Source organism: Triturus cristatus, chromosome 7 (genome assembly GCF_964204655.1).
Source record: "Triturus cristatus chromosome 7, aTriCri1.1, whole genome shotgun sequence".
In the NCBI taxonomy this organism is placed as follows: Eukaryota; Metazoa; Chordata; class Amphibia; order Caudata; family Salamandridae; genus Triturus; species Triturus cristatus.
In genome coordinates this window covers 326368536-326393874 of record NC_140590.1, presented here as the reverse complement: position 1 = coordinate 326393874, position 25339 = coordinate 326368536, and the positions used below count along the sequence as shown (strand labels likewise).

The 25339-nt window shown below is 48.0% G+C and overlaps 1 protein-coding gene across 3 annotated transcripts in view; it reads left to right on the top strand.

The window, feature by feature from the left end:
- Window positions 1-24908, top strand: part of LOC146809587 (galactoside alpha-(1,2)-fucosyltransferase 2-like) — a 105510-nt gene extending 80602 nt beyond the window's left edge. Inside the window, exons 1-3 of one of the 3 annotated variants that reach the window (XM_085616429.1) lie at window positions 3339-3826; window positions 3911-4005; window positions 22887-24908. In XM_085616429.1, coding sequence (XP_085472555.1) covers window positions 3818-3826; window positions 3911-4005; window positions 22887-23940 — 1158 coding nt within the window. In that variant the 5' untranslated portion in view covers window positions 3339-3817 and the 3' untranslated portion in view covers window positions 23941-24908. Of the gene's footprint in view, window positions 1-3338; window positions 3827-3909; window positions 4251-22886 lie in introns of those variants that run through there. The other 2 variants (XM_085616430.1, XM_085616431.1) reach the window with 2 other exon arrangements.
- Window positions 24909-25339: the final 431 nt, after the last annotated feature.

Here is a 25339-nt window from a genome sequence, read left to right as displayed (position 1 = left end):
AAGCCATCTGTGTTTTTTTTGTTTGTTTTTTTGATGGCCGCTGTGGATATACATGCAGCAAACCCGTTTGTAATATTTTAATAAATGCTTTTCCAAGTTGGACACTGCGGATGCCAAAAGATTTCACTGCCCAGACCTATTTTGTTCGCCAACGCTTGTTTCTGTTTACAAAATGCACGGGTTATTGAATGCAACAAAATCAATTAAATTGAAGTGAACATGAATAGAATGACCTGCGCACAATGAAGGCTAAAAGGCTCTTGACTTCAGTTAGTGCAGAAACACAAGCGCGGTGTTCTTTAAAAACGTACTACATTGTCTGTCTCGCTGAAAGAATACACTTGTAGCTTTTCATTATGTATAATTAAGCACTTTTTCATCAAGCAGATGCCTCTCTTGTCACGGTAATGAAAGCTGCTCTGCTTTCCAAGGCCAGCACTCGGGCTCCATTCACCACCCTCAAGCAAAGAATGAGGGACCGAAGAGCTGCAAAAGCGGCTTGACACGGACCGCTCTGACATTTGGCGCTATACAAGGCGAGCTACTCGCTCATTGGTTGGCAATACGTCTGAAGATCGGCCGATTTTTAGGTCTCGCCTGAGCCAGCGCTTTAGCGCTGCTCTGGCGAGAGCTATAGAAAGCGGGATTTGGAAGTGCAAACGAGTGCTTTTCAGGTCGCCAACTACAGTGCATGTGCGACGGGCTCGCGCACCATTTGGCAGCCTGCTGATCACTTTCGCAGCCGCTCTGATGTTCTCAGTGAGCCGCGCGGCCACTAAGAACATCAAAGCGGCCGCGAAAGTGCTCACCATATGCCAGCCTTCCCTGTGTTGCTTTAGCACTCATCGACCCCCCCCCCTTCCATGTTCTTTTGTGTCTGCAGTTACTTTTGAAGCTGGAAGCGCTGTAGTGCCTATGCTTGCTAACGGAGCAGTGCTCTTCCACCCTTAGAATCTTCAACTGTAGTGCCTCTATAAACAAGCATTGGCATAGCCAATAGGTCTCGCTTTTGGGACCTTATAAGTATTTAGTTATGCAACTGTTGCATGGCTAAACACGTATAAGGTCCCAAAAGCGAGACCTATTGGCTATGCCAATGCTTGTTGTTTTATTGCTTTTTTTTTGTCTCACACACTACATTTGTCACCCTGGGGTGTTTGGGTGCTTTCTGTACTACCTGCCTCCAGCCTGGCTGTCATGTCGTGCCACACGCTTGCGTTTGCCCTGCGTGTAAAGGTCGCCCACAGTGGCAGGGCTGGGCGCTGTCATCAGCCTGGCCATTTGGCATGTAGTGCGCCTCCCCACAAAAGCAGGGGGAGGAGAGCACATGGGCCAGTGACTAAAGTCTCGGCCGGAGAACTGGACCCCGAGTCTCACTGGCACTGCTTGATCTTGGATAACTCACCTTACCTCCGCATGCTTGATTCCTTCATTTCGCAAAGCTGGAGTTTACAAACAGGCATTGTTCGAGTAAAGTTGGTAATATGGACAGGGAGTTAAAATAAAAGCGTAAGAGGAGAGAGAGGGAAAGGAAGAGTGGAAAGAAGTAGCCACGGATCAAGAAATGGAAAGGGCAGGAGCAAAGGGGAGTGCAAAGAGTGACAATGAAAGGATGGGGACAGGGAGTGCAGAAGAGAGAGAGGTCCACAGAGAGGAGGGATGGACAGAGGGGAGTGCAACGAGTGACAATAAGAGGAGAGTGACAGGGGTGGAGATGAGAGAGAAGTTCACAGAGAGGAGAAAGGGACAGAGGGGAGGGGAACGAGTGTCACTGAGAGGGGGTGACAGAGATGCAGATGAGGGAGATTTGCAGGGAGGGACAGGACAAAGGGAAGTGGAAAGAGGTACAGCAAGGAGAGTCACACAGATGGAGATAAAGAGCGTGTGTTGTGATAAGGTTCATGAGAGGCCAAATGAGAGTGGCAACAATGGCAATGAGAGGAGAGTGACAGAGATGGAGGTCAGAGAGAGAGGTTCGCAGAAAGGAGGGAAGGGCAAAAGGGAGTGGAAAGAGTGACAGCAAGGTGAGAGTGACACGGATGGAGAGGAAGAGCGTGAGATGAGATTCATAAGGGCCAAATGAGAGTGGAAAGAGTGGCAATGAGAGGAGAGAGAGTTTCACAGAGAGGAGGGGGAGGGCAAAGAGGAGTGGTAAGAGTGACAGCTAGGAGAGAGTGAACGGATGAACATGAAAGAGGGTGCAATTCAGGCAGAGCTGTATGGGGGAAAACAGGAGGTAGAAAGAGTGATGGGGAGACCTAAAGCTGAGGGTGAAGTGCAGAGGGCAGCTGAGGAGAGGGTGGCAGAGATGGTGAAGGGTGTGAGACACAAAGACACCGAAACACAGAAATGGGTGGGAGGCAGAAAATGGAAGGCGGTAATTTTTTAACACAGAAAGAAACTCGACTTGCTGGGACAAGCACTCAGTATTTCCTCATCCTGCCCAGCACGTCTCCTGGAAGCTCCAAGAAAGGGGAAGGTGTGACCTGGAGTGCTTATGAGGTGGCACCGGGCCCAGTATGTCTGGCTGCGGGTCTTGTGTTTGTCACTTTGTGAGCAAATCGAGTATTTCACGTCTGCTTGCAGCTGCAGCGGTCTCTGTATACTTTTTTGTTTATAGGTCTTTAAGCCTAAACAAATGTTTGTGACTCGTGCTTTATGTGTGTACTTGAAAGAGTTTGAGTGTGTGTTTGTACTTGTGTTGGGGTAAAGTTGATGGATATAAGGATGTTATTACAGATCCTGTCATAATACTTTCGCAAGTGCTTTATCAACCTTCCTGCTTCCTCAAATTTGCTTGAAAATGCTCCATTTATCCACTCTTTTTTCAAAATTTTCTCGGAGGAGTTAGTAGGGCTCGCTCGCTCGCCTCAGTGCAGTACCATGATAACTTTACGCCTTACCACTTTCAAATGTCACCAGCCGCCACTGGGGCACAATGCTGCTAAAAGAGCTCGCTTGAGGTGGTTAATGGCGGACAGCTGAGGTTTTAATCATAAGAAAATTGCTTATAGCGTTAATGTGCCTGTTGCAGAGCACTGCTTTTGTATTTTGTGTAAGACAGCTCAGTGGATATTGTATACGTCTCAGAAAGCCTTGAGTAATATGCAGGGCACAATTTACAATTCAATAGCTCGGACAAAGTAAAAACGAGTTCATATTTCAGCATAGTGTGTGTGTGCATTCAGCTGTGCTCCGTTTCAACTCCAGCGCCTGCTCCCAGCTTAGATACAAAAGATGTTACTGATTGTCCTTGAAGAGTCTCTCCCAGCCTGCCTGTACTGGGAGGGGGAGGGGGGGAGGGCAGCATTAACCTGGGCGGGACCGGGTTCAAACATGAGAGGAGACTGGAACTGAAATCCGGAGTGTTCCTTCTCTAAGGCAGCACTGTCTGTGCCTGCCACAGATTTCCAAAACCCACAGGTCACCAACCTGATCCAGCTGGGGCTAGTTGTCAGCTAGTCCCTTGCTATTTCCAGCAGGGTGTGGTTGAAAAGTCCGTCTTGCATGTATGCACGCAGTCGAGGGGGTTCGAATTGTGATGCAGGTATTAGTGAAAACGTGCGTCTTCCGAGGAGGCATTTCTGGAGTCGAAGGACAGGTTTCCCCAATTATCAGAAGAGTGCCTCTTGCTGTGGACTTTAGAGCGTCAGAGCTCCAGAGACCGGGTGGAGGGTCCGGGAGAGGTTGCGTTTTTTGGACTGCTGTTTTCTTTTGCTTCAGTTTTCGTTTCCTAAATTGAAGCTTTGCCCCGCGCCCGGATTCGCAGCCATTTGATGTGTCTACTCAAGGAGGGACCTAGCAGTTGTTGCTCTGGATGGAGTTGGTCGGTTGTGTTTCTCAGAGGCTCATAGTTTTGCAATAAGCTCCCTGGTACACTTTGCACAAAGGGCTTCTCTGTTTTTTCCAGAGCTTGGATCGTGGTGGACTCTTGGACACCGGTGAGGAGGCATCAAGGCGCTGGGAGAGTCGCGAAAAATCGATCAGGACCTATGACATGAGAAGGTAACTGTGTGCATGTAACACCCTTGCAGCCAATGCTTAATTTGAGCAGGTGGGGGCCACTGGCACTCATTTTTGGTGCCGGAACTTATTTTTAAGCATAAGAAAAATTCTAAGAAGAGGAGGTAAAACACACAAAGGGGGAAGAAGGAGGAAGAAAAAGACTGAAAAACCGTCACAAAGGGAAAAAGGAGGAACCTGCAAGAGTGGAGAGTGGGAGTGTCTGGAGGGGATTACAGAGGCATGAGGTAGAGTCAAGACTACGCAGCATTGGTATTCTGCTCGCTGACATTAGTGCCGGCCCGGCTTCTGAGCAGAGCTTTGGGCACCAGCACTTATACTTTTACAAATTAAGCAATGCTTGCAGCCTTTGTGCTGAAGAACCCTCTCCCATCACCCCAGCCACCCCAATTATACACCTATTGTACATCCTTTGCCCTTTGCTCACACTGCCTCTTGCCTAATTTTGTTGTATCATTGTCATCTTTCACACCTGATACCCCCGGATTCTGTGTCAGCCTGTGTGCCCATCATACCCTGCTGTTTAGGGGAGTTTAATGCCAATATCATAGAGAGTACAGGTTGAATAATGAAAGGGTGTACATTGAGTAGGCATGATAGAAGCACCTTCTGTCTGGTTCTAGATTCACACTCTCCTACCCGTCAGTAGTGTGGTACATGTTGCACTATTTTTTGAGCCAGATACAATTCGCTTACTCGGGGGAGGGTCCCCTAAAAATCCTAATCACAGTTGTATCATATTGGCTCCCCTGTTAGCAATGTCTGCAAAGAGGGCAGAGTTGACATTTTATAATTACGAAGAGGCCCATAAACAATCATTGTTAACAAAGTTCCGTTAAAAACATCTATTTATTCTATTGAAAGCAAGGCAGTAAAACTATAAACTCATTTCGTATTAAGACAGGCGCGCTCATTCGCAGTAATTTCTTGATTAAAATCTGATAATTTCTCAATTTTTTTTTCTGTTTTTGTCCATGAATGGTATTTAGTAAGTCATTATATTGTATTTATATTTTGAGTTGTTAATAAAGAATAGTTTAGCCATTGAAAAGTCGGCACGTGTTTCACTTTTGCTTATTGAAGCTTTCTCAAGGGAGTTAGTTATACCTAATTTATCCAAACTTCCAAATAATAGCTGTTTGGAGTATTTATATGTAGTTTAAGTGGAAGAAAAGACATAACAAATATAGAGTGAAATTTTAAAGTACAGAAAAAATAAACAAGGCAGCCATTTTGAAACCTTTTGAAGATGTTTTACTCAGGGCTGGAGTATTGTGAAGAGGCTAAGTTTATAAAAAAGATTAGTCGAGCAGCATTTTAGCCACTCCAAAACAGACAGAAGAATTTTTAATATTCGTAGTGAGTTCTTCATTTTTATCACTCAAGCTGATTTTGTGGTTTAGACTTTTCAGTCTGCCTTTGAGTATAGTTACCAAAAAAGTCATGTCAGTTATCTGTTCTCCTTGAAGTTGGATGTTCTCACTGCCACTATAAAATCAACAACAATTCTGTAATGAAAACACGTCAACTATTGTACAAGAAAGACAAATATATTGTAAAATAAGCATAAACAAAAGAAAACCTTGTTTTTATGTGTGCTTCCCATTTAGCAGTTAATTTGTAGTGGAATAGGCTAGACTTGAAATTGTAGATGCACAGCTGTCACCAAGGGGAAATGTTCCTTAAGGTCTGTTATGCCACTCAGAAGACCTTGGTGAAAATCATCCTCTTGTTGACAGCTGCCGTACTATAATCCTGTACCTGTACATCACACATGAACAACATGACGAAAGTCACAGAGGTGGGTCTGTGGGCTCCAAAATCCCCTGTGGCTGTCCTGGAAAAGGTTCGATGTATATTGGTGAGCAATGTAAGGAACAGGAGTCGATGGGCTGTGTGACAAGCTGGCTGTGATTGGCACTTTGATATGCTGGCCCTAGTGGGTAGCGTGGGTGTTAGAAATGGGGGTCTCTAGTTGGCAGTGGCTTGCACCCTGTCCAAGCAGGGGCCCTTCTTTCTACTCCTGGTGAGGGAGTTACACACTCAAGATAACCTCTGCTCACCCCCTTAGTAGCTTGGTATGAGCAGCCAGGCTTATCTCGGAGGCAATAGGTAAAGCATTTGTACATAAACACAATAACACAGGGACAACACTACAAATGGACATCACACCAGTTTAGAAAATTAACCAATCTTTATCTAAACCAAATAAGACCAAGATGACAAAAATCCAACATACACAAGCAGAGATATCACTTTTTGAAGGTTTAAGCAAGTTTAGTCCATAAAACTCTATGGATGCGTTGATTTTAGCACAAAGTTCCTTTGATGTAGCAAAATGCGAGACGAAAAGCAGCCGCAAAGGAGGGAAGCGTCAGAAAACACAAGCAATGCATCGATTCCTGAGTCCCAAGGGAATGGAGGCATCAGTTCTGCTGCACTGCAGGAGAAGTGTTGCATTGATGCCTTACCGCGAGGAGAAGCAATGTGTCAAATTCCGGAGACGGCATCGCTGGAGACTTGGTGCACAGGTGCAATGTGTGGAAAATCCAGGAGTGCTTGGTGGATGTGATGGCGAAACAGGCAATGCATCAATTTTCTCAGCTGCATGCAGGTGGCGCATCTATTCCTTCAGGCACACAGCAGGGCCTGCATCGGAGTCGGAGCAGGGATCTCGAAAGTAGGAACATGGTGCTCAGGACTGGGGCTGCTGCTGCGATATTGGTTTTTCAACTTCACAGCGGGCTAGCGGCAGGAAAAATAGGCGCCAAACTGCGATGCATGGATTTTCAGTCCTTGAAGCAGCAAATCCAGCTCCAAGGGCCCAGAACTGGAATTGGCGCTACCTGGCAGGTTAGAACACCAATCAGAGGAGTTCAAGGCAGCTGCAGATGAAGTCTTTTATGGTCCTGAGACTTCCAACAGGGAGCAAGCACACAAAAGCTTTTGGAGAACCTTGACAAGCAGGATAAGAAAGTAAAGTCCAGTCCTTCCTTTGCCCAAGACAGAAGCAGTAAGCAGCAGGCCAGCACAACACAGCAACAAGTCCAGTGGCAGTTTTCTCCCTACAGCTTTTCCAGCTCTTCTTCTTGGCAGAATCTCCTCTTGATCCAGAAGTGTTCTCAAAATATGGGTTTACTGTTCCAATATTTAGACCTTTTTCTGCCTTTGAAGTAGGCATAGTGTGACAAGCTGATAATGGTGAGCAATTTGAGAAGCCTGCATAGAATAACCTGGTGACTTTTGTGAAAAACTACACTGGTGAGCTGTGTGAGAAGCTGGTTATGGAGGGAAGTGAGAGAAGTTAGCACAGGTGTGAATTTAAGAAGCCAATATAAGTGAATAGTATTAGGAGCTGAAACATGTGGTAGTGTGAAAAGACTGTACTTGTGACCACTGAGAGATCCTGGTTGGGTATTGCGAGATCCTGACATTTGAAGGCACTGTGTAAAGCCTACACTGAGGTAGACAGAGTTAGAAACTGTCACTGGAAAACATCCAAGCACCAGTTTCCTATTGCCTACCAGTGCCATCTTTTTGCACATCCACCAAATGCCAATTTTTCACACTACCTACCAGTGCCCACTTCTCACACTGTCCACAAGTCTCAACTCCTCACACTGTCCACAGTAGCTTACTCTAGGGACAATAGTGGGCTCACACCGGTGGGCATTGTGACAGGCACAGACGTGTGAACAGTGTGAGAATATGTAACCAGAGAGTGTGAGGGCAGGAGAATCATACTACAGAGTAGAAGTTGATACAGGTGAGTACATTGACAAGATGACAATGAGGCATCATAGAGAGAGACTTACACTCATGATACTGAAGAGCAGTGAGATAATCTGGCAGTTGTGTGAGGTGAGAGGCTCTAGTACATACAGGCAGTATGGGGCTCATACTGGAGGGCAGTGTGAGAAGATAGCACTGGTGGGCAATTTGATACAACGGCATTTCAAGGGATGTGTCCTGAGCTGATAATTCTGGGCAGAGTGGGAAGCTGACAGTGGTGTATGGTGTGAGAATTCGGCACACAGTCATCAACATTCTAAGAAGTGAACACTGGAATGTAGTGTGAGAAGCTGAGGTTGATATGAAGATATGACAGCAGTCATTATGAGGAACAGGCAATAGTGGGCTTTGTGAGAAATGGCATGGTTGAGAACATTAAGACACTGCTGGGCTGTGTGAGAAACTGGCACATGTGGGCAGTGGGATGAGTTGGCACCCATGGACACCGTGACAATCTTGTGCTGGCAAACAGTGTGAGAGAATCACATGCGTTAACGTTATGAAAAACAGACACTGATGGATAGCGTGAGAAGCTGGTACTCATGGCCTCAATGGGCTTAATGAGCTTAAATAGACACTGGTACTTGTGTACGGTTGGCACTTCTGAGCAGATTGAGGAGCTGGCACACTAGTGGACAATGGGAGAATCTGTCATTGGCAGACAGTGCCCGAAGCAGACACTTGTGAGCAGTGTGAAATTTGGCACTGGTGGTCAGTGTGAAAAATGGATCTGGTGTACAGTGATAGGAAATGGCACATATGGGAACAACAGTATAACAAGCATTGAAAATGCAGTAGGTCTCGCCCTCGTTTAAGTTAAAGCAATTCTGTTTGTAATTAGGTTGCTTTTTAGCTTTGCTTTTATTAGTGTTTTTCAAACTTTCATGTACATAACATGCATATGTATGCATATATGGATATGTATGCATGCATTTGTATTTGTATTTATATAGATATGCAGATGTATATATATGTTTATATATGTATGTATGTATATACACATACATATATATAAATGCATATGCATATATATGCATATATATGTGTGCGCGTAGAGAGGTAGAGAGAGGTAGAGGTAGGTAGAGGTAGAGGTAGAGAGGTAGAAGGGTAGAGGAGTAGAGGGGTAGAGAGGGGAAGAGAGTAGAGGTAGTAAAGGGGTAGTAGAGGGTGGTAGAGGGGGTAGAGGGGAGGTAAAGGGGTGGGGTACAGGAGTAGAGGGGTAGTAGAGGGGTAGAGGGGTAGTGGGGTTTGTAGTAGGGTAGTAGGGCGTAGTGGGGTAGTGGAGTAGTAGGGGGTAGTGGGGTAATGGGGTAGTAGAGGGTAGTGGGGTAGTAGAGGGGTAGTAGGGTAGTGGGGTAGTGGGGTAGTAGAGGGGTAGTAGGGTAGAGGGGTAGTAGGGTAGTGGGGTAGTAGGGTAGTGGAGTAGTAGAGGGGTAGAGGGGTAGTAGAGGGTTAGTAGAGGGGTAGTAGATGGGTAGTAGGGTAGTAGAGGGGTAGTAGTTGGGTAGTAGAGGGGTAGTAGAGTGGTAGTGGTGTAGTAGAGGGGTAGTGGGGTAGTAGAGGGGTAGTGGGGTAGTAGAGGGGTAGTATGGTAGTGGGGTAGTAGGGTAGTGGGTTAGTAGGGTAGTAGAGGGGTAGTGGGATAGTAGGGTAGTAGGGTTAGTGGGGAAGTAGATGGGTAGTAGGGTAGTAGGGTATTGGGGTAGTAGATGGGCAGTAGGGTAGTGGGGTAGTAGAGGGGTAGTGGGGTAGTAGAGGGGTAGTGGGGTAGTAGAGGGGTAGTGGGGTAGTTGGGTAGTAAAGGGGTAGTGGGGTAGTAGGGTAGTAGGATAGTAGAGGGGTAGTAGGGTAGTAGGGTAGTGAGGTAGTAGAGGAATAGTAGGGTTGTAGGGCAGTGGGATAGTAGAAGGGTAGTAGGGTAGTGGGGTAGTAGAGGGGTAGTAGGGTAGTAGGGGGGTGGGGTATTAGAGGGGTTGTAGAGGGTAGTAGGATAGTAGGGTAGAGGGGAAGTAGAGGGGTGGGGTAGAGGGGTAGTAGAGTGGTAGAAGGGTAGTGGGGTAGTAGGGTAGTGGGGTAGTAGTGGGGTAGTGGGGTAGTAGGGGGTAGTGGGGTAGTAGAGGGGTAGTAGGGTAGTGGGGTAGTGGGGTAGTAGAGGGGTAGTGGGGTAGTAGGGTAGTAGAGGGGTAGTAGAGGAGTAGTGGGGTAGTAGTGGGTAGTGGGGTAGTAGAGGGGTAGTAGGGTAGTGGGGTAGTGGGGTAGTAGAGGGGTAGTAGGGCAGAGGGGTAGTAGAGGGGCAGTGGGGTAGTAGAGTAGTAGGGTAGTGGGGTAGTATAGTAGTGGGGTAGTAGAGAGGTAGTATGATAGTAGGGTAGAGGAGTAGTAGAGGGGTGGGGTAGAGGCGTAGAGGGGTGGAGGGGAAGTAGAGGGGTAGAGGGGTAGTAGGGTAGTAGGGGGGTAGTGGGGTAGTGGGGTAGTAGGGGGGTAGTGAGGTAGTAGAGGGGTAGTAGGGTAGTGGGGTAGTAGAGGGGTAGTGGGGTAGTGGGGTACTAGGGTAGTAGAGAGGTAGTAGAGGGGAAGTGGGGTAGTGAGGTAGTAGGGTAGTGGGGTAGTGGGGTAGTAGAGGGGTAGTAGGGTAGTGGGGTAGTAGAGGGGTAGTAGGTTAGTGGGGTAGTAGAGGGGTGAGGTAGAGGGGTAGAAGGGTAGTAGATGGGTAGAGGGGTAGTAGGGTAGTGGGGTAGTAGGGTAGTGGGGTACTAGGGTAGTAGGATAGTAGGGGGTAATACGGTAGTGGGGTAGTTGGGTAGTGGGGTAGTTGGGTAGTGGGGTAGTAGGGTAGTGGGGTAGTGGGGTAAAAGAGGGGTATTGGGTAGTAGAGGGGTAGTGGGGTAGTAGTGGTGTAGTAGCATAGTGGGGTAGTAGAGGGGTAGTAGGGCAGTAGGGTAGTGGGTTAGTAGAGGGGTAGCATGGTATTAGGGTAGAGAGGTAGTAGAGGGGTGGGGTAGAGGGGTAGTAAGGTAGTGGGGTAGTAGGGTAGTAGGGTAGTGGGGTAGTAGGGTAGTGGGGTAGTAGGGTAGTAGGGGGTAGTGGGGTAGTAGAGGGGCAGTGGGGTAGTGGGGTAGTAGGGTAGTAGAGGTGTAGTAGAGGGGTAGTGGGGTAGTGTGTAAGTAAAGGGGTAGTGGGGTAGTAGAGAGGTAGTAGAGCAGTGGGGTAGTGGGGTGGTAGAGGGGTAGAAGGGTAGTAGGGTAGTGGGGTAGTAGAGGGGTAGTAGGGTAGCAGGTTATAGGGGTAGTAGAGGGGTGGGGTAGAGGGGTTGAGGGGTAGTAGAGGGGTAGAGGGGTAGTGGGGTAGTGGGGTAGTAGGGGATAGTGGGGTAGTGGGGTAGTAGGGGGTAGTGCAGTAGTGGGGTAGTAGGTTAGTGGGGTAGTAGAGGGGTAGTAGGGTAGTGAGGTAGTAGAGGGGTAGTGGGGTAGTAGAGGGGTGGGGTAGATGGGTAGAAGGGTAGTAGGGTAGTGGGTTAGTAGGGTAGTGGGGTAGTAGGGTAGTAGGGGGGTAGTATGGTAGTGGGGTAGTTGGGTAGTGGGGTAGTAGGGTAGTGGGTAGTAGGGTAGTAGGGTAGTGGGGTAGTAGGGTAGTGGGGTAGTGGAGTAGTAGAGGGGTATTGGGGTAGTAGAGGGGTAGTGGGGTAGTAGATGGGTAGTAGAGGGGTAGTGGGGTAGTAGAGGGGTAGTGGGGTAGTAGAGGTGTAGTAGGGTAGTGGGGTAGTGGGGAAGTAGAGGGGTAGTAGGATAGTGGGGTAGTAGAGGGGTAGTAGGGTAGTGGGGTAGTAGAGGGGTAGTAGGGTAGTAGGGTAGTAGGGTAGTGGGTTAGTAGAGGGTTAGCAGTGTATTAGGGTAGAGGGGTAGTAGGGTAGTGGGGTAGTAGGGTGGTAGGGTAGTGGGGTAGTAGGGTAATAGGGGGTAGTAGGATAGTAGGGGATAGTGGGGTAGTAGAGGGGTAGTGGGGTAGTAGAGGGGCAGTGGGGTAGTGGGATAGTAGGGTAGTAGAGGGGTAGTGGGGTCATAGAAGGGTAGTGGGGTAGTAGAGGGGTAGTAGAGTAGTGGGGTAGTGGGGTGGTAGAGGGTTAGTAGGGTAGTAGGGTAGTGGGGTAGTAGAGGGGTAGTAGGGTAGTAGGTTAGAGGGGAAGTAGAGGGGTGGGGTAGAGAGGTAGAGGGGTAGTAGAGGGGTAGAGAGGTAGTGAGGCAGTGCAGGCGATGAACCGGAAATTGTTCTTACCTAACTTGACACTGGACTTAATGTCTATGAGACCCCAGCTAAGCTTTGGACCCGTTTTCTTTACATTCTTGGGCCCCCACGAGGTTTTCCACACCCACTGCTGATCTGCCTGATTTGATACGCTTCCCAGCCCCCTGTCCCTCGCTCCTCCTCCCACTTTTTCCCTTTTTCCACTCCTAGGGACTTGTTTCTTCTGTATTAGATTTTGGAACTGTAACTATTGTAATCCATGTGCCCTTTACCAAAGCGCTCCTTCTCCCCTTGTTGGGGAGAGATCCAGCATTTATTCCCTGGAGTCTCAGAGACCCCTCTGAGAGAGTCAACAGCGTCAAGGGAGTCACACACAGCAGAGGTGTGGGAATGGCGCCCCTTGACAAAGTCCTCCCTCTCCCCTTGTTGGGGAGGGATCCAGTATCTATGCCCTGGAGTCTCAGAGACCCCTCTGAGAGAGTCCACAGCGTAAAGGGAGACACACACAGCGAAGGTGTGGGAACAACAACATTTCCACTGGGATCACAGCACACCGGACGTTGGACACTGTTTTTCCATGTCTCCCGGTTAATATTTCCTTTAACCTCCCCCACCTCTTTCCCTCTTCCATTCTTTGTCTTCCTCCCCTGCTCCTATCCTCCCACCCCTGAATCTCCCCCTTGCCTCGTTTTTAACGCAAGCAACTGCGCCCCAGCAACTGGTAACTATGCTCTGAAACTGTGTATCTTGTAACTATTGTTATCTATGTGCCCTTTACCAAAGCACTCCTCCTCCCCTTGTTGGGGAGGGATCCAGTATTTATGCCCTGGAGTCTCAGTGACCCCTCAGAGAGTCCACAGCGTATAGGGAGTCACACACAGCGGAGGTGTGGAACGACACCTTTTCCACTGGGATCACAGCACACCTGACGGTGGACACTGTTTTTCCGGATAAGTTTCCTTCTTCCTCCGTCACCTCTTCCCCTCTTTCATTCTTGGTCTTCCTCTCCTGCTCCTATCCCCTCTCCCCTGAATCTCTCCCCTTGCCTGCTTTTTCCCTTACGTATTTGTTTTTAACGCATGCAACTGCGCTCCAGCAATAGGTAACTATGCTCGAAAACTGTGTATCTTGTAACAATGTAACTTGTAACTATCCTATGAAACAATGCTCGTCCTCATGTAAAGCGCTCTGATACCTCCGGGTCTAGCCAGCTCTATATAAAACTTTTCAAATAAATAAACAAATAAAATAAAGAAGTAGGGTTGTGGGGTCGTAGGGGGTGGTGGGGTAGTAGGGGGTAGTGTGGTAGTGGGGTAGTAGGTTAGTGGGGTAGTAGAGGGGTAGTAGGGTAGTGGGGTAGTAGAGGGGTAGTGGGGTAGTAGGGAAGTGGGGTAGTCGAGGAGTAGTGGGGTAGTAGAGGGGGAGTGGTGTAGTGGGGTAGTAGAGGGGTAGTGGGGTAGTAGAGGGGTAGTGGGGCAGTAGGGTAGTTAGGGTAGAGGGGTAGCAGGGTAGTAGGGTAGTGGAGAAGTAGAGGGGTGGTAGGGTAGTAGGGTAGAGGGGTGTAGAGGGGTGGGGTAGAGGGGTAGTAGGCTGGTGGGGTAGTAGGGTAGTAGGGTAATGGGGTAGTAGGTTAGTAGGGGGGTAGTAGGGTTGTAGGTTAGAGGTGTAGTAGAGGGATCGGGTAGAGGCTAGTAGAGGGGTAGAGGGGTAGTAGGGTAGTAGGGTAATGGGGTAGTAGGGTAGTGGGGTAGTAGGGTATTAGGGGGTAGTGTGGTAGTAGGGTCGGTGGTTAGTGGGGTGGTAGAGGGGTAGTAGGGTAGTGGGGTAGTAGAAGGGTAGGAGGGTAGTAGGTTAGTGAGGTAGTAGAGGGGTAGTAGGGTAGTGGGTTAGTAGAGGGGTAGTAGGGTAGTACGGTAGTGGGTTAGTAGAGCGGTAGCAGGGTATTAGGGTAGAGAGGTAGTAGAGGGGTGGGGTAGAGGGGTAGAGGGGTAGTAGGGTAGTGGGGTAGTAGGGTACTAGGGTAGTGGGGTAGTAGGGTAGTAGGGGGTAGTAGGGTAGTAGGGGGTAGTGGGGTAGTGGGGTAGTAGAGGGGTAGTGGGGTAGTAGAGGGGCAGTGGGGTAGTGGGGTAGTAGGGTAGTAGAGGGGTAGTAGAGGGGTATTGAGGTAGTGTGTAAGTAAAGGGGTAGTGGGGTAGTAGTGGGGTAGTAGAGTAGTGGGGTAGTGGGGTGGTAGAGGGGTAGAAGGGTAGTGGGGTAGAGGGGTAGTAGAGGGGTAGTAGGGTAGCAGGTTATAGGGGTAGTAGAGGGGTGGGGTAGAGGGGTTGAGGGGTAGTAGAGGGGTAGAGGGGTAGTAGGGTAGTGGGGTAGTAGGGGATAGTGGGGTAGTGGGGTAGTAGGGGGTAGTGCAGTAGTGGGGTAGTAGGTTAGTGGGGTAGTAGAGGGGTAGTAGGGTAGTGAGGTAGTAGAGGGGTAGTGGGGTAGTAGAGGGGTGGGGTAGAGGGGTAGTAGGGTAGTGGGTTAGTAGGGTAGTGGGGTAGTAGGGGAGTAGCATGGTAGTGGGGTAGTTGGGTAGTGGGGTAGTAGGGTAGTAGGGTAGTGGGGTAGTGGGGTAGTAGAGGGGTATTGGGGTAGTAGAGGGGTAGTGGGGTAGTAGATGGGTAGTAGAGGGGTAGTGGGGTAGTAGAGGGGTAGTGGGGTAGTAGAGGTGTAGTAGGGTAGTGGAGAAGTAGAGGGGTAGTAGGGTAGTAGAGTAGTGGGGTAGTAGAGGGGTAGTAGGGTAGTGGGGTAGTAGAGGGGTAGTAGGGTAGTAGGGTAGTGGGTTAGTAGAGGGGTAGCAGTGTATTAGGGTAGAGGGGTAGTAAAGGGGTGGGGTACAGTGGTAGTAGGGTAGTGGGGTAGTAGGGTAGTAGGGTAGTTAGGTAGTAGGGTAGTAGTGGGTAGGAGGGTAGTAGGGGGTAGTAGGGTAGTAGGGGGTAGTGGGGTAGTAGAGGGGTACTGGGGAAGTAGAGGGGCAGTGGGGTAGTGGGGTAGTGGGGTAGTAGGGTAGTAGTACGGGCTGCAGAAGATTTGCGGTCCACACAGCCACCCTTTGGAACGCGCTCCGCTGGAGTTGCGTTCAGAAACTGGCACTCTTCGCTTCCGGAAGCTGTTGAAGTCCCACTTATTTCCTCGGTGATGTGTGTGATTAGGTCTTGGCCTGGGTGTGTCTGATCAAGTGCTGGGATGCCCGAGGGTAACCACGTGCTATATAAGACTGATTACAATTACAATTACAGTAGAGGGGTAGTGGGGTAGTAGAGGGGTAGTAGAGTAGTGGGGTAGTGGGGTGGTAGAGGGGTTGTAGGGTAGTAGGGTAGCGGGATAGTAGAGGGGTAGTATGGTAGTAGGTTAGAGAGGTAGTAGAGGGGCGGGGTTGAGGGGTAGAGGGGTAGTAGAGGGGTAGAGAGGTAGTAGGGTAGTGGGGTAGTGGGATAGGAGGGGGGTGGTGGGGTAGTGGGTTAATAGGGGGTAGTGCAGTAGTGGGATAGTAGGTTAGTGGGGTAGTAGAGGGGTTGTAGGGTAGTGGGGTAGTAGAGGGGTAGTGGGGTAGTAGAGTAGTTAGGTAGTAGAGGGGTAGTGGGGTAGTAGAGGGGTAGTGGGGTAGTAGAGGGGTTATGGGGTAGTAGTGGGGTAGTGGGGTAGTTGGGGTAGAGGGGTAGTAGGGTAGTAGGGTAGTAGGTGGGTAGTAGGGTTGTAGGGTAGAGGGGTATTAGAGGGATCGGGTAGAGGCTAGTAGAGGGGTAGAGGGGTAGTAGGGTAGTAGGGTAATGGGGTAGTAGGGTAGTGGGTTAGTAGGGTAGTAGGGGGGTAGTGGGGTATTGTGGTACTAGGGTAGGTGGTTAGTGGGGTGGTAGAGGGGTAGTAGGGTAGTGGGGTAGTAGAAGGGTAGTGGGGTAGTGGGGTAGTAGGGTAGTGGGGTAGTAGAGGGGTAGTGGGGTAGTAGGGTAGTAGAGGGATAGTGGGGTAGTAGAGGGATAGTGGGGTAGGAGAGGGGTAGTAGGGTGGAGGGGTAGTAGAGGGGTGGGGTAGAGGGTTAGAAGGGTAGAGGGGTAGTAGGGTAGTGGGGTAGTAGAGTAGTAGTATGGTAGTAGGAGGGTAGTGAGGTAGTAGAGGGGTAGTGGGATAGTGGGGTAGTAGAGGAGTAGTGGGGTAGTGGGGTAGTGGGGTAGTAGGGTAGTAGAGGGGTAGTGGGGTAGTAGGGTAATAGGGTAGTGGGTTAGTAGAGGGCTAGTAGGGTAGTAGGGTAGTGGGGTAGTAGAGGGGTAGTAGGGTAGTGGGGTAGTAGTGGGATAGTAGGGTAGGAGGGTAGAGGGGTAGTAGAGGGGTGGGGCAGAGGGGTAGTAGAGTGGTAGAGGGGTAGTAGGGTAGTAGGGGTTAGTGGGGTAATGGGATAGTAGGGGGGTAGTGGGGTAGTAGGGTAGTAGGGTAGTGGGGTATTTGGGTAGTAGAGGGGTAGTTGGGTAGTGGGGTAGTAGGGTAGTAGAGAGGTAGAGGGTTAGTAGTGTAGTAGAGGGGTAGCGGGTAGTAGAGGGGTAGAGGGGTAGAGGGGTAGTAGAGGGGTAGAGGGGTAGTAGAGGGGTAGTAGAGGGGTGAGGTAGAGGGGTAGATGGGTAGAGTAGTAGAGGGATAGAGTGGTAGTAGATGGGTGGGGTAGAGGGGTAGATGGGTAGAGTAGTAGAGGGATAGAGGGGTAGTAGAGGGGTAGTAGAGGGGTAGAGTAGTATAGAGTAGTAGAGGGGTAGAGAGTAAGTAGTAGAGAGTGAGTAGTATGCCAATGCCAAGTTACACGGAGCGTGTTTCAACAAAATAAATGCAAACTCAGTGCAAGAGGCATTTTTAGGAAACGTGGCGTTTAAGTATAAATAAATAACAACCACTTTCGTTGCTAGGAGCTGCGTACTTCCAAACTCTTCAAACCCCGGCAAGCTGAGTACTTTCAAAGTCATCAAACCCCGGCAAGCTGCGTACTGAAATCAGCCTTTTTAACAATAAAAACTCACAAAAATGCGCACAAAGTTACACGGCGCGCGTTTCAACAAAATAAATACAAACTCATTGTAAGCGGCATTTTTAACCCCTTCAGTGCCCATGACGAGATAGTCTCGTCATGGAGCGCGGTTGCGCTGTGCCCATGACGAGACTATCTCGTCATGAACCCTGCCCGCTAATGCAACGCCCGGCACAGGGCGTGGAAAGGGCGGGGCACTGAAGAGGTTAAGAAACGTGCCGGTTAAGAATAAATAAATAACAACCATTTTCGTTGCTAGGACACCTTCCACGCCGTACAGGAAACAGCATTTTCGTTGCTAGGACACCAAAATGCAAAATGGCGTCGGGCTGTCCACAGTCCCTACGGACATGTGCATGCTGTTTGCTATGGATAAATGGCAAGAGCAGCCATGTTTGTCCATGCAGACGCGTACATGCAAGCCCTCGGCAGAATCGATTCCAAAAGGTACTTGCAATAGCAAGGTAGGCGCATGCGCTGCTTTCGCTAAGCGAGACCTAAAAAGGTCCTGACAGTAACAAAGGATAGTATTAGAGAGGAATCCAGGAGAGCACCAATCATCGCAAGCACAACTCTGGATAGTGATGCATTTTGGAAGGTTATAAATGCGCCATTCTTTGATGATGCACCACGCATCTCAGGGAGATCATCACAGTATAGAAAAGCAAGGGGCATATCAGCAAGGGCTGCCGATAACTATCGCTAAGCGCACTTAGCGCTAGGATAATTATCGCCGGCTATCACTGCTTTCTATTGTGGAGATAGCGTGCTATCAGCAACGCTTATCTCCAAAGCGATAGAAATGCAGGGGTTAGCTGGAAAACAGTGTGATTTTCGCTGGAAATCCTGCGATAATCGCACTGTGACCGGCGATACCTTGCTGATAGGGCAGGGTGGTCTTAGCCATGTAATCCACCTCCCATAGGATTACATGGCTAAGTCAGAACTAAAGCAGGCATAAGGAAAGTAGCGATAACCATCGTTAGCGCTACTTTTCTTATAGCTATGCTTGTTAGCGATTCCCTTGATAATTGGAGAAATGTCGGTTAGCGACATTTCTCCAGTTATTTCGGGAAGGAACGCCCACTTTGCATCTCATTAGAGATGCAAAGCTGGGCGTTCAGTAAACAGGCGCTAAGGCATGGATTCACGCGATAGCATGTCCATGCTGCTAGGGCGATAAAATATAATCGCGGCTTTTCGTCCGAAAACGGACGATAAAGGGGCGATAATTTTATCGCCTCGCCTTGCTGATATGCCCCCAAATGCTTAACAGTGGCTTCTTATGGCACTGGTCTATTAGAGTTATTCAGATGTTGGTGGTTTACACAAGGGTGAAAACTGTTTTTTACAAAGGCTGGAGACTGTGTCACATTTTTGCCCTACCAATATCTGTCACTCTGAATTGGGGGCTTCCTACTTGAAGGACTTAATTAAAATACGCCTGTTGTTATGGGTCTCAATTTGGGGGAAGCCAGAGACTAGTTTTATAGGGTTAATAATAAGTGATCCATAATCATACATTTTAATGCACAGTCTCTATGCAACTCCGAAAGTAGAAAGTATATGTAAATTAGAAAAAGACTGTGGACCATTAGCATTAATTATTTATTATTTATGAGCTACTTCCTTCATAGAGTCATCTACTTTTGCAATAATTTAATGTGTGTAGGGTCATTCTAATGGATTCCTACCCTGCAGATTTCTCACCTGTAAAAAACTGGATTACTGGTTGACTGGGATGTGAGCTCTGATCGAGCAGCAACCACAATCCTTTGGAGGGAAAGACACAAGCAGACCCACAATGAACTTGTTCTCAACCTCCTGGTAAGCGCGACACAGAACAGCCAGGCTTAACTTAGAGGCAATGTGTAAATGATTTGTTCAACACTTTAATCAGTGAAAACACCACACAAAAAGAACCCACATCAAATTAGAAAAATAGAGTGTACTTTAATAAATACAAGACCAAAATGACAAAACTCCAATCACTAGAACTAGAGTTATTAATTGTGGACCTGGTCAAAGTCAAAAGTTCAGGCTGACCGCGATGGGACATGGTTCGGAAACAGCCCCAGATTAGTCCCTCTGAATGTTTACCTTCTCAAGTTTTGTGCCAGGAGTCATGTTCGCAGCAGTGGGGTTGTGGGAAGAAAGGAGAGTGTTGCGGTAATAGTATGCGTGGCACAAAGAGCAGTCCAGGCGTCACAGACAGGAAGGCTTCATCTTTACATTGGCGGTCCCTCCACGGGCAATCAATGTTTGGTGTGTGAAGAGACGGTCTGGTGATGGCTCGTGCTAATTTGTGGTGCCAGCAGGGTGGTTCCGGTGTGAACAAGCCTGTTTGCAAAGAGCCCAAATGTTTGATTTTAAGAGCCTCTGAGCCACACCAATGATCCAGGACCTGAGAGGCACCACTTGGAGGTCAGGAACTCACTGCAGCTGAGTGCTGAAGCTGGTTGGGGATCCTTTTATGTCCCTGAGTCTCAGAGCAGGAGGCCAGCAGACGAACTCTGTGAGTCACTCTGCGGTCCTGGGTTCAGGACGAAATTGTAGGTGCAGTTATTCCTCCCCAGGCAAGAGAGCAGCAGGTCAGCACAGCAGGGTAGCAGTTCCTTTAGAGCAGCAGTCCAGTAGAGTGGCAGTCCTTGCAGGCGCAGAGCAGTCTTTCTTCCTGGCAGAGAACCCACAGGTCCAGACGTGTACTGAAGTGCTGGTGTCTGTGGTCAAGTATTGGTACCCAGATGTGCCTTTGAAATGGGGGAGAAGCTCCTAGAGGTTTCCCTTTGAAGTCGCCAGGCATCCTGTATTCCCAGCCATGCCTCCAGACTAACTTCAGTGGGTATGCAGCCCCTTGTATGGAGGCAGAAAACAGTGTATTCAAGTGCAAGTGGAGCTGTGCCCAGCTCCTCCCTCCCATCCTGCCAGTGATGGCCTGTTCAGTCACACCTAGGCTCCCTATTGTGTGTGTCTGTCTGGGGTGGCCTCTTTTAATGGAGTCCTAGGGATACCGCATTCCAAGGTGGAGGCAACATCTAATGTTCTCACTGAGATATTGTAGCCCGCTTTGGCAGTGCCTGAGCCTCTGTTCTCCTTCACCAATGACCTAATGGAGCCACTCATGAGAGAAACTCACATCTTTCCCTGTACTAAACAGATCGATCGCTCATTGATACGGCATGGATCCACATGATCCTGATTTTTTTGTCCATCCACCCTTCGCTTGAAGTTTGATAGTACAAGCATCTCTTGCTCCAAACAAAACTCACAAGCATTTCCCATGGCGCCACCAAACAATCGAAAAACCTAGAGGCTATAGAAAGAAGGTGTTTTCAGCTTGGAGCCTGTACCTTTGTTCCTTGAATGCCACCCCTTGCCTTTTAGGAAATGTCAACTTGAAAGACATCTTACCTGAGGTGAGGAAGGACAGTGGGGATGCCTCCAGACAGAAATTTATTGCAGGCCTGGACACTGTGGATTTGGTGGCCCATGGCATGGGATCTTCGGTTGCCTGAGGGAGACTTTCCTGGCTGAGATCCACAGGATTCCCGGGTGATGTGCAAGCAAGCCTGATGGACATCTGCTGGTCCCTCATAAGGCAGTTAGCTTCTATATTCACGGGACATATGAGTTCATATCTGACAATCAACTGTTAGTTGTATATGTGAGCAACAAGAAGGGTTAGGTGGTCCAGAAGAAAGATCATCTTCTGCATTAAGATTGTTTATGCCCTTGCTAAGTAAGAACCACCAGGAGGCACTTCTGGTCATTCCACCACAGCAAAAGCATCAAACTCTTCCTTTCACACATTCTCCAAGCATTATTACTTGGATTCAGATGCAAGATGAGATGGCCATTTTGCTTGTTCTGTGCTGTGGAATTTCAGGGTCTGAACGTTTCTTCAGATTCACCACCTTGGAGGCAGTACTATTGTGGTATGTACCCAAATAATGAGGAATCTGCAGGTAGAAGCATTCATCAGAAGAAAAATGTACTTAGTCTTTCTGGTGGGTACCCTACCTGTAGGTTCCTCACTGTTCGACAGGATGGTCTTAATTATCAGGATAGAAAGGTGCCATATTCAAAATAACTGCACTGCTTATTTACAGTCAAATTAAGCTGAACTCATATCTGCCTCTACGGGCTAAGAACAATGTATGAGACTGTGACATCAATATGCCAGTGTGGCATGATATGTGTCAAGTGATGTTACATCTGTGTAGCAACCCATGTCGACATGGAGTGGATGCCACCTACTGGCACAGGAGAAGTACTGCAAAATGTTCCTGGAGATAATCTGATGCATGGGGACATTCAGGAGGTGAGGAGGCAGGGAGTTATGTTATGTTATGTTAGGCAGATTTGTAAAGCGCATGGCTGACCCAACATCGGGGCTTCCCAGCGCAAGCAGACAAGGGGGGTTAGAGCAGGATGAGCTAAGTGGAAGAGAAAAGCAAGGTTTTAATCAATTTTCTGAATGTCCAATGATCTTGTGTGCTCCGCACAGCAAGAGGGGTGGCATTCCATAGGGCGGGGGCCAATGCCTTAAAGGAACGTCCACCCACTCTTTGCCTGTGCACTCTTGAAGTACTAGCCTGGTGCAAATTGGCAGAGTGCAGAGCCCGCCCTGGAATGTATAAAGAACAGACCGCTTGCAGGATTTGAGGGGCTTGGCCATGTAGGATCTTATGCGTGGTGCAAAGAGCCTTGAACTGGACTCTCTGTTCAATCGGCAGATAGTGGAGACCGCGAAGGAGATGGGAAGCATGACAGTGCTTCGGTAGGGCAAAAGGGTACGTGTTGCCGCATTCTGTACCCATTGGAGTCTTTTAATGAAAGCTTAATTATCTCCAATTAGGAGCCCATTACAATAGTCCAGACGGGACAGCACAATTGATTGGCCAATCATTTGGTGGATAGATGCATCAAAGAATCCCAGGGTGGGTTTCAGGCCGCGTAAGAGGCCGAAACAAGTCCGCCACTTTTTTTGCATGGTTCTCGAATTAAAGGGCATTGTCCATCAGGACCCCTAGTTTCTTAACTGCCATTTTTGGTTGGGGAGAAGTGCCTAGAGCCTTAGAGTTAGAGTGTCCACCAGAAAGATTGTTACAAATGGTAAGTAACATTTTCTTTCCGCTTTGTAGATCAATCAATAAATCAATCCGCATTTATATAGCACAACTCTATCACCCCTAGGGGAATCTAGGTGCTGAGGGTGCCATGTCTCTGCTGAAGAGCCTGGTCTTGAGTTTCTCACTGAAGTCCGCCAGAAAGGGTGCTGTTTGAAGGTGGAGAGGCAGGTCATTCAAGGTCTTGGTGGCGATGTAGCAGAAGGAGCGACCCCGGCTGCAGCTGTGATAGATGCATGGGGGTGTACATGAGTGCAAGAGAGGAGGAGCATAGGTGTATTGTGGGTAGATGGCAGTTCAGTTGATGGTAATGTAGGCTGGTCCTTGATCGTATAGAGCTTTGCAGGCGTACATGAGGATCTTGAACTGGAATCTTTTCAGTGAGCCAGTGGAGGTTTCTGAGATAGGGGTGATGTGGGTCCGCCTCTTAAAATAAGAGATGGATTGGCCTTTAACAATAGCAGAAGAATGTCTAACTGGGGTTGCTTATGACTGGCCGAGTCCATTGTATGCAAGGTTTTTCAGAGGATCTAGTGTGGTCAGAAAAGTAATAATTTTCGTCTATCCTCCAAAAAAACATTTCCTACTGAATTTGTTTTCTCTTTGAAGTGTTATAACGTTTTCTTTTCATTGTTTGTTTATTTTGGGAGCAGGAAATGCCACTGTGATCCTCGAAGATTGATGCTGAAACACCGAAGACAAAAGATTTACCTTCTCTTTTTAGTGCTATCTCTGTTCCTGTGTCTGGTGACATATGCTTACTTGCCGCATATCACCACATTTTGTTCCTTTTTAAATACATGCCCCTGTACCATATCCTGGTCTGAAAAAAATGAATCAATACATTTTGATAACCACAGTAGTGTATGGACCATTAGGCCCATCGGACGGTTGGGCAACCAGATGGGACAATATGCAGCTTTGTATGCGCTGGCCAAGATCAATGGGCACCCGGCATACATTTTGCCCGAAATGTACCAATTGTTGAGCCAAATCTTCAAAATCTCCTTACCTGTTCTTCCAAGGAGCAATGCCACTGCAATATGTTGGAAGGAATATGAGCTCCATGACTGGATGTCCAATGAGTACCAAACTATAAAGGGCAAGTATGTTAAGCTGACCGGGTATCCCTGTTCATGGACGTTCTACCACCCTATCCGGGATGAGATCCGCAGAGAGTTCACCTTCCATGACTTTATCAAGGAAGAGGTCAACCAGCACCTGGACCAGCTGAGAGGGGACCGAAAAAACGTGACCTACATTGGGATCCATGTGCGCAGGGGGGACTATGTTTATATCATGCCCAAGATCTGGAAAGGGGTGTTAGCAGATAAAGACTACCTCCAAAAGGCCATGGCCTACTTTAGGAAGAAGTATCCTGAGCCTGTCTTCATAGTGGCCAGCAATGGGATGCAGTGGTGCAAAGAGAACATTGACGCCTCCAAAGGAGATGTTTACTTTTTGGGTGATGGCATTGAGTCGACCTCGGGAAAAGACTTTGCCCTTCTCGCCCATTGCAACCACACAATTATGACCATCGGAACTTTTGGTTATTGGGCTGGATATCTTGCCGGTGGGGAGACGGTTTACCTCACGAACTTTACATTACCGGAGTCACCATTTCTCGAAGTCTTCCACTACGAGGCAGCTTTCCTCCCTCATTGGGTTGGGATTCCAGCTGATCTTTCAGTCTTGTATTCAAACTGAAATTGACTGGTTTGCTAAATAATTTTATAACACGGAAGTGGAGGAATCATACCTCTTATTATGTTTTTTGTTAAATGAGTTTGAGAACACTGTAGTCCACACATCGAACTAATTTATATGGAGCTCGAACAAGCTGATCCAATGATGCGTTACTGCTTTGTCCTTCATCGGATGACACACTTTCATAAACTGCGAAGCGCTTCAGTCTTGCAAGTGAGGGTGCCATCTGTGCCAAGAGGTTCTTTATTCGCCAACCTCGGTTGCAACCAAATATCATCATATCACTTGATCTGAAACATCTAGAAAAGTAACAACATTTAGTAAAGAGTTTACTTTTTATAGGCCAACATAGCCAAATATTTTGGGCCGATTTAGAGTTGTGGCGTACAGGCACTCTGTCTCGGACATGATGTGCATCATACCCTAACATGATGGATATCCTGCCCCCCTTATTACAAGTGCATTGCATTCTAATGCACTTGTAATAAGGCAGATGGGATATATGTCATGTTTGTCATGCAGTACCCGTACACCAAACTCTAAATCAGGCCCGTAATTTCCTATGTCCTTGTGTCATGGTGTCTCCATGTGCTTTCATATGTTTAAATGGATACACTTACAAAGGGCCTGTTTCAAAGTTGGGGTGGAGAATATGTAAGGGGAATCAAATATCCAAATTAAAAAACTCACACAACAGTACTTTTAATTTCTTAAGTAGTGGCACTGTTGAGTGAAGTCTCTTCTATTCATATGTTTACAGTAGGACTTTACATGGAGATTTGATGGTGGGATTACTAGGGACTACACTGCACAGTTTGTTGGGGGAGCGATAATTCAGATAGTATATCATTAGGTAACAGTGGGCATGACTCTATAAGGGAAGCTGTATGTTCGGATGTTTTACGTAAGTGCTGGCCCCTGACTGTAATGTTCTTGAGTGATTTATAATGTTAATAAACATATTTTACAAAAAAAAAAAAAACAGTACTTTTAATTTCCATAACTCCCATGGAATGGCCCAATTTTTGAAAACGTGATCTGAATTTATGCACTGTTTTTCGATGTGTTACTTAATTAATTATATAGTCATTGATGGGTAATCCCTTACTGAGAAGGATGAGTGGCCTCTGTTCTGAAATGATGTATTAAGCAACCTTGTGAATAGTTTGATGAGCTGGCGTCTACCCATCACAGTTGTAACTACCTAATGTCACTGAGCAGGTAGACCAAACACATTATTCGCCTACTAGACTTGGGGTCGAGGTAAAAGCCTGACCATGTGTTACCCAATCACCTTGGAGACTTGAGCCTGTGCCAGACACCTGGAAGCGATCTTCGTGGGAGAGCAAAGGAAGAAGTGGAAATTAGCCTCATGACATGTCTGGCACTAATGTTGTTT